Source organism: Sinocyclocheilus anshuiensis, unplaced genomic scaffold (genome assembly GCF_001515605.1).
Source record: "Sinocyclocheilus anshuiensis isolate Anshui unplaced genomic scaffold, SAMN03320099.WGS_v1.1 scaffold205, whole genome shotgun sequence".
Lineage (NCBI taxonomy): Eukaryota > Metazoa > Chordata > Actinopteri > Cypriniformes > Cyprinidae > Sinocyclocheilus > Sinocyclocheilus anshuiensis.
The window spans coordinates 1,640,388-1,648,949 of record NW_015536497.1 but is presented as its reverse complement, the minus strand read 5'-3'; the positions used below and the strand labels follow the sequence as shown (position 1 = coordinate 1,648,949).

The following is an 8,562-nucleotide window of genomic DNA, read 5'->3' as shown; positions in this document are numbered from 1 at the left end:
TTCATTGTTTTGTTTAATGAAAACCCAGCAACAAAGACACTCACTTATAGGCTATTAAACAAATAAATGAAAGTTTTATTAACACAAGTTGCGTTTTGGATCCGCCATCATATATAGTATCAGTCTTCTCGCATCACTCTTGTCACGGGTCCCCCCCACCCCCGTTTTATTTCTCAGCACCCCCAGCTCAAAATACGTTCCCGCGGCTATGCTCATGTATCACACTTCGTATGTCACACATATACTGTTTCCTTCTGATTCACAGGTACAAGTCCACATGCAGTGTCATCTGTATCTGTGATCCCAGGAATTAACCAGGTCAATGTCTCCTGGGTGGCTGGCTTTGATGGAGGATATGCCCAGAAATTCACTGTCTGGTTGGTGTCTTGTCTTGTTAGAGTTTATCTCTGTAAATCTTGGGAAACTATTTTGAAATGGTAGTATGTCAGATTATGTTTTTTTGTAATAAGAGCAGTATTTATGTGATAAATTTACTTAAATGCAAATACAATGTAGAATCTCAAAGCTGCGTGCACAATACAAATATCAAAAAGGTGCACAAATCTCACAAAAATTATGTAGCATTTTGTCGTGCTACATTACTATCTGTTGGCAAAAATGTCACTTTAAAAATGTTTAGCTAATTTTACGCTACTGAAAAAGGTTAGTAGTTAGCTTTTCACTGGATGGTTTATGCCTGTCTTCATACATCTATTTTATTTATTTTTTTTAACTTGTGCAAACATTCTTTTTCCAGGTATAAGCAGGTGTCAGGAGAAAGGAAAGAGGAAAAGCAAGAGTGGTTGTCTTTCTCAGACCTCTTCACTGAGAACAGTCTGTTGGTCACCAATCTTCTTCCTGCCACTGAGTACCAGTTCAGTGTCGTAGCCCAAAATAAAATTGGCACTGGGCCCTTCAGTGAGATCACCGCCATCACAACTCTGGGTAAACAAGAAACTTTCAAGACCCTCTGAAGTTGCTTTACGAGTCTAGTTTTCATGACCATGAACCATTATTCTTTACATTCTGTTGCTATTAGTTGGCATATGATATTAAGGGGATGGCATTTTATTGAACAAAATATTGTACATAGAAAGAAGAGAATGCCTGTACATTTAAATATGTAATGAATATCTTATAATTTTCTTTAATTTGAATTAATTTTGTCATTTTCTAGGATTATACTAGCATAAGGGTGGCCTCAAAGCTAATAGACATGGTCTAAAACCACCAAACTCCAACTTTGATTTCATTGGGTCTTTAAAAACACTTAGCTGTGTGTTGGCTACCTCATGCAGACCCAAATTAATGTTAAACCATCTGTGTTTTATTTATAATTGAATAAAATCAAGCTGTTCATTTCAGTCTCTCTTATTTAATATTTTATTTTACAGATGCACTTCCTGTTGTGGCCAAGCTAGTACCACCTACAAATCTCTCAATCAATAAGAGTTCAGAGGGAATTATTCTGTGGTGGTCAGTTCCAAAGGCCCATTCTCCACCCATTGACAGTTTTGTCATACAGTCACGCCTTGAAGGAGGGGAATGGATTCATCTGAAAGAGAACATTAGTCCAGTTGAAAGTCAAATCTTTCTTCCAGGGTTATGTAAGGTAAATGTTCCTGAAGACATGATCTGAGATTTTCATGAATCAGTGAGCTTCTCATTTTTGATAAATGCAACCCTTTCTTCCTTTACTTTCATTTTTATTTTGTTATTTTTCTCACGATGTATCACTCTCTGAAGGACTGTAAGTATGAACTGAGGCTTCTCTCTCGGCATGGAGATCAGCTGAGCGTGCCCAGTCCATCAATCAATGTCTCCACCATCGGTTAGTGCTTCACACATTCCCTGTTCTAATCACCTGCCTGAAATATTTCCTTCAGAAATTGTTAGAATTTATTACTCTAAGCTATACTAAGAAAATCTATAAGTCTTTTAACTTACCTAACCATTAAACCTTTCTTTGGGCTCTGCAGGAATTAATATGCACCCAGCCAGTTCCCGCCTCCTAAACTTTCCTGACCAGCTAATGGCTGGTGTTATGGGTGGAGTAGGACTCCTTTGTCTTACTCTTATCCTGACCCTGGCAATTGTCTGTTTCATTTTTCACAAAAGGAACCGAAGGCGCAGGCAAAATATCAAGGGTAAAGAAACGACACTTTGAACTGTCTCAATGTATCCACCTTAGAAAATCTTCTCACTCCTTTATCTCATATTGTTATTCTTCATGCATGATCATTTATCCTGTCACTCATTCCATTGTAAAATCGGTTCCCTCCATTCAGATCTCCCTCCTGCAATAAATAAGAACCCTTCTGAAAAGTAAGTTCACCACCCTCACCTCATGAAACCTTTGTCCATTGTCCAAAATTTTGCCATTCTTTACAACTATTTTGGAATGTACTAAATTCTTATCCTTGACCTTAGCAGCCCTGACAACACCCTAAACCAAAGGCTCCTACCAGCTCGTCCACTCTCCTACACTTCCTCTTCTTCCAATCACTCCTCCCTTGAAAAGTCTAGTCACAGTGATTTTCATGCCCAGCAGCAACATCTCCTGCCTCAAGCTAACCCTCCATCCCACCATTCCCTCCCTGAGAGCCATCTCCAATGGGCATCACTTGCCCCTGTGTCTTCTGTGGAGTTCATCCACCCTGATGGACGCTTTATTGTTGATCCTTGTGAAGACACCAATATTGTCAGTTCTCAGATCAAAAGAAACCCAAGTCAAAACTCCCATCAGTCATCAGATGGGAACAGGAATTTCAGATTCCAGAAATCCCAGTCTTTGAGATCCTACAGGGATGAAAGAAAAAAGCCACCCTTTGTCCTTTCAGTGGATCTTCCACCTTTCGGATCAGATATCCCTTCTTCCAGCAGAACACGAGCTATGGCTAAGCACCTCTCGTTGAACGGCCATTACATGCCCATTCAGGAGCAAGAGGTCTTGGATGGGCCAGACCAGACAAGTCTCTTGTCAGTTAGCAGTGGCTCTTTTCTCTATCCCCATTCAGAAAGTACTCTGGGTCGACAATCCCTGAAACAAGGTACCAAACACTCTACAGCCAGTACCCTGGTTTTTCAGATGGAGCACGAGAGGGAACAAGGAAACCTAAGTCGCTGTTTAACTTTAGCTCATGAGAGAGAGGAGCTTGAAAGGGAACTGCGCAAGTACACTGTTGATCAAACTCCATATAGTCATGAACAGACAGATGATGAGTCTGGACAAAACTGGAAAATTCGAGAAACCTCAACACCTCAGGGTAACTACCAAGCCATCAGACAAAGCCTTTTATATGAAGATGCCAGCATGTTGAAGGGAAGAGCTGCCTCTTGCATTCCGTGGGAAGAAAGACACAGGATTTCTTCAGCAAGCTTGGTGCCCCTACATACCTCTCATGGAAAGGATACCAAGTGTAGGCAGAATCAACAAGGCTACTATTCTATCCAGAGATCCAACTACCAAAGGTCTCGTAGTCTAGACAGAGGGGAACACCAAAAATCACAAACATGGGACCGAAGACGAAGCAGAACTCCTGTTGAGTCAAGTCTTGGTTGTGTAATGGATGAACATTTAATCTACAAATTGGAGAAGACCCAAACTGATGTAGGGCATAGAGGCCAGAGGACCTCAAGCAGAAGTCAACATTATTTTGGCCCATGTATGTATTCATCCTCAGATGATCAGCAGAGGCGGACCATAGAAAGAAGCACTAGACATACAAATCCAACTAGTGTTTATTCAGAGATGAGTGTAGATGGACCTGATCTTGAGAGCCAGTCTCCATATTCAACGTCTATGCTGGGCACCGATCACAGTTATGAGACTCTAGATTATGACAGACCCAGATTATCAGATCTTGAAAATGACAGATCAGTAGAGTCAGGAAATACGACTTTAAGAAAGCAGGAGAAGTTGAACAATTGGTCAAGCAAAACTGTATCTCAAATTAATGTCTCTGGAACAATGCCTCGGAAGACAAAGAGTCTGGGGTCAAACAATTGGAATCAGTACAAGAGCACCCAAAGTTTAGATTCAAAATTATACAAGGACCATTTTTTGACCCCTGACGCCTGGATAGACTCGCTGACACTTGGTCGAGATTCTACAATGTCCCCCTTTGCGTGCAGACCCAACTCTGTGGCAGATAAGCCTAAACGTAGTCCCAGTTTGCAAACAGATTCATCTGTGCCTTTAGAAAGTCAAACACAAGACACCCATCATCAGGCCTCTAAAACCTGTGATGGCTCAAAATCCCGCAAAAACCTAGTGTTGGGACATAGAACTCATACTGCCTTATCAACAGGGGGTTCTAGCTTGCCTCGGCCTTATTGCCCCTCTCTGCCAGCCTTGCCATATGGAAGACGGAGCCAAAGCCAAGAGGGGGAGAGAGAGGAGGAAGACGAAGATGGGCAGGAGGTGGATGTGGAAATTAACAGATACAGGAAGAGTTCAGAGACAGAGGGAAGTTACCGAAGTTATGCAAGCCAAAGCAGTGGCAGAGGCAGTATGGATGCCCCTAACAGCAGGCAGTTCTCTCTCAGCCCCCCTCTCACCAGCTCTCCAGAGACAACAGAGGACAGTGACAGAGGCGAGGCAGTTCTACAGGAGCCTGAACGGCATGAAAGGTACAACTGGCTTTTCTTTGTCTTACTCCATATATTTATCTTAAAGGGGTCATGAACTGAGAAATCAAATGTACCTTGATCTTTTGACATAGACAGTAACAGGTCAATGTACTATAAAAACATCCTGTAAGTTTCAAAACTCAAAACTTTCTTATTCTTTAAAAGCAGCTTTTATTGAAACCAAGCTCAGAAAATGACTCGTTTTGGAATGTGCCACTTTATGACGTAATAGTGTGTCTAAGCACTGCCTCCACAGGAGAAGATCAACGCCTACTTCTACAGCACTGCCTCTTTAGCCCCACCCACTGATACACGCTTAGTAGTAGGAGAGGAAATACTAGAGAGACACAAGCACATAATAACTGCATCAACAGAACCATACAGATGACATTACAAGATTACAAGACACTGTGTAGTGTAAGTTGTGAAAAATAGTCTCTGAATTGCCTTCCTTGTGATCCTATAGCCTATCTAGATCGGACACGAGCGCTGTTGCGTCATGTCGCGAATCCATTTCTCTTTCAGGTCAGAAGGGGAGCGAATGCTTGTATGTCAGAAATAGAGCGGGACATCAGTTTACTGTCGGGGATTTGTTGTGTCAATCCGTGCCGCATCCAGTGTAGACAGAATCACGATTATAATAGGTTCTGTTGTCTGTAGTCGAGTTGCGCCGTTCGCGTCCGGCGTAAACAAGGTGTAAAATTAGCAAAAAGCTCCAGATGGCGTTAGTGAAACACTGTTTTTTTTGTTTGCTTTACTTTGCTACAGATTCATTTTTAAACAAGACAGTATGATGCAGGCTCTTCATAGAGACTGAAAGTAAACAATGATGCGGCACTGAGTCTGACTAGAGTGGATCCAACAGTAATGTCGCAATGCATAAATGTGAGTAAGGCTTTTACCACTATTGCATTGTCTGTTCCAGACCGTTTGATATATACTGAGTATTTATACGTTTTTAACCCAAATGACCTATGTTATTTTCAGAGTACGTCACAGCAGCGTCCATCTGTTATTTTAATAAGCGAAACTGTTAGCCAATCATAGTAGTGGGCATTCACTTGCGAGTCTTGAATGCGCCCCGCCTATAAAAACAGACCGTTCTGCAGAGAGGCTCAAAAACAGGATAGAAAATCATATTACTTCTAAATAGTTTTTTTTTTTAATGTAAAATCACACTAACATCATAAGTGAACCTCAGAGAACATTATAAAATAATACAAAAATGCCATTCATGTCCCCTTTAAGCTGTTTTTAATGACTTAAATTGATTCTTATTATTAATTATCTTACAAAAAGTACTATGGGTACTGTCAGTATCTGCACTGATAATACCATGTTTTTTGAACACAAGACCATGGTAATGCCATGTGTTTTTTGACATTTACATTTAATACCCCAATTTGTGGATGTGGTACCATGGTAATACCATGTTTGGCAGTTGCAAGGTGTGTTGGAGCAGGGTTGGAACTGAAGTCTGCAGGACGGCAGCTTTCCAGGAGCAGGGTTGGATATCCCTGATTTAAGGGTATCCACATTAGACGTAACGATACCTCACATTCCTTTATCTTCTGACTTTAGATCTAGAAGAGGCTCTGTGGATGAGAGTTATGAGTGGGACTCTGCTTACGTCCCAATGCATCCTGTGGACCCCAAAGTGTCAATGAGCAAGGCAGGTCTTCAGAGTCAATTGAAGAAGATCAGCACTACAAAAGATTATGGCAGGCCAGATTTAGACCTGAAACAAAAAGGTAAGAGAAATGCTTGCTCTGTTTATTGTAACTCAGCAAAAATGACTTACTGTTGTGAAAATGTATCTTCAGGGATACCAGGAAAGCTGTTCCTTCACTGTTGTATGCTGGTTTATTGTTATCATGTCATCTGTTTCAATTTTACCTGTGCCTAAATGCCAAAAAGTGAACTGTGGTCGGTCGATCTGTCTTGTTTAGAGTTATCCTTTGGTCCATTTTGACAGCTTTAATTGAAAATTCAAGAAATTTCTCAGTAATTCAGTTTAGGTTGCCTATAGCCCTCCTGTTGTGTTTGTGACTGTGAGAGTGAAATTATGAACACTAGTTCAAAGAGTCTGAACTCTAATGTATTCAAGGCATTTTTCTCTTTCTGGTTTCATTCATCTCCATTGTCTTTTTGACCCAAGGTCTTTACCCTCCGGCTGGTCGGAAGGAATCCGTTCCACTTTTTGAACTTCCTAGTATTCTTCCTCCTCACTGCGAGCAAGAATCACTTCTTGCCCAGGAGATTCGGAAGAGCTTCACGTTAGTCCCAGACACAGAATCCGACACTGTGCTTTTTTGATTAAGGACAGTAAGTACACCATTCATGCTGATTAGCCTGCACTGTTTTCATTGTAGCTCATATACTCTTAAGAAGTCTGAAATTGTGTTGGAACACTTAAGATGATTAGATTTATTAGTCAAAACTGCACCAAATGTTAGCATGTTCTCAATTCTAGATTGGACACAGCATGGTTCCCATCAGAACACATCTGAATGGTCAGGATGAGAAGGGACACTGGGTGACACAATTAATTGGACCCTCTGTGGACCACTCAAGAACACACACTCCTCTGCCCAACTAATGGAATTGACATTACCTGATGGATGGGCCAAAGCACAGTGAAGAGAACTGTCATTTAAAGAGCTTACATTATGTGCTGGAGATGCAAATCAAAAAGGGAATACATAATACAGGACTTTGCTCTCTGCACCCTGCTGTTGCTGATGAAACTGAATTTGAAATAAAAATGTTAAAGCTGTCTCAATGTTGATTTTTGGCTTTTGATGAGGCTTTCGATTGCTCTGTAATTCCTATTTTGACAGTAAGTGCACATTATAATTTAGAAACCTCATCAAAGCTCTTTTATGCTTGGTTACAGTAATATTTTATTATGTGAAACAGGATGTTGAAAAAAAGTATAATTTGTAGCTATACCTTCAAGATGCCAAGTGAATTGGAGTTGCATTTAAAATTCTCTATAAATCTTGTCAAACATTTCACTGAAAATTTGTGATTGAAGTACTGCTTTGGCAGCAGCTTCAGTTTTCTTGACAATCATTGGTCCTCCCTACTCACTCATACCTACCTCATACATGCTACAATCCCAATGACACCATTCATGTAAATTTCACACTGTCATTCACGTGAAGAAAAACCACTGCATAATGATCAGTATGCAGTGCATCATCTAGTCTTGACAGACTTACAATGACAAGATACAAACCTCCAGTAGAATGTTATGTATTGACGTTTCCTATTTTTATTTTTATTTTTATTTATTATTTTTTTTTGATGGTGTGTGGGCTTTTTGTTTTAGAGTTTGTAATGTTGCTGAGCGATTCTCATCCGAAGGAGCTAATTTTTTTTTGTTTTAATGAGCCATAGTGTCTGACGATGATGTTTGAGCCATTTAATGAGAAAAAAAAACGTGTAAAATTGGATGATTATTTGCATCAGTGTCCTTTTTCAGGAAGAATCTAATAAACAAATACTCTTTCAGAGTGCAACTGGAAGGAAATGAATAAAATCACTGCAGGTCATGAGAGTTAATTGCATATCACAGCACCCTGTGGTCTGGCCATCTGCTGAGCCTGACAATACAGAGTTATGTGAACTAACAGAGCTTAACTCGTTACAATTAAACCAAATTAAACCAAACATTTTACAGTTCAAATGATTTTCTTTTAATAATTAAAAAAACAAACCAATTTAATAATTTTTAAAAACAATTCAAATGAAACTATATGGATGTTTTATTGGTTCAGAAAGCTAAAAACACTATAATTGCACTGTGACAATTTCCACTATTCTTTATTTTCTGCCAGTATGAAATGTGTTTCTTTATCTACTGCCTACCACAAATTCACAGAACGTAGAATCTTTGCAAATATGTGTATATGTAATTGTTATATT

The 8,562-nt window shown here is 39.9% G+C and overlaps 1 protein-coding gene across 2 annotated transcripts in view; it reads left to right on the top strand.

The window, feature by feature from the left end:
• LOC107687761 (protein turtle homolog A-like) overlaps nucleotides 1-8,215 on the top strand; it is a 30,797-nt gene extending 22,582 nt beyond the window's left edge. Inside the window, exons 13-22 of one of the 2 annotated variants that reach the window (XM_016485227.1) lie at nucleotides 266-377; nucleotides 758-945; nucleotides 1,395-1,612; nucleotides 1,747-1,831; nucleotides 1,980-2,147; nucleotides 2,289-2,325; nucleotides 2,431-4,632; nucleotides 6,220-6,383; nucleotides 6,791-6,957; nucleotides 7,106-8,215. In XM_016485227.1, the coding sequence (XP_016340713.1) occupies nucleotides 266-377; nucleotides 758-945; nucleotides 1,395-1,612; nucleotides 1,747-1,831; nucleotides 1,980-2,147; nucleotides 2,289-2,325; nucleotides 2,431-4,632; nucleotides 6,220-6,383; nucleotides 6,791-6,948 (3,332 nt within the window). In that variant the 3' untranslated portion in view covers nucleotides 6,949-6,957; nucleotides 7,106-8,215. Of the gene's footprint in view, nucleotides 1-265; nucleotides 378-757; nucleotides 946-1,394; nucleotides 1,613-1,746; nucleotides 1,832-1,979; nucleotides 2,148-2,288; nucleotides 2,326-2,430; nucleotides 4,633-6,213; nucleotides 6,384-6,790; nucleotides 6,958-7,105 lie in introns of both variants that reach the window. The other variant, XM_016485219.1, reaches the window with a different exon arrangement.
• Nucleotides 8,216-8,562: the final 347 nt, after the last annotated feature.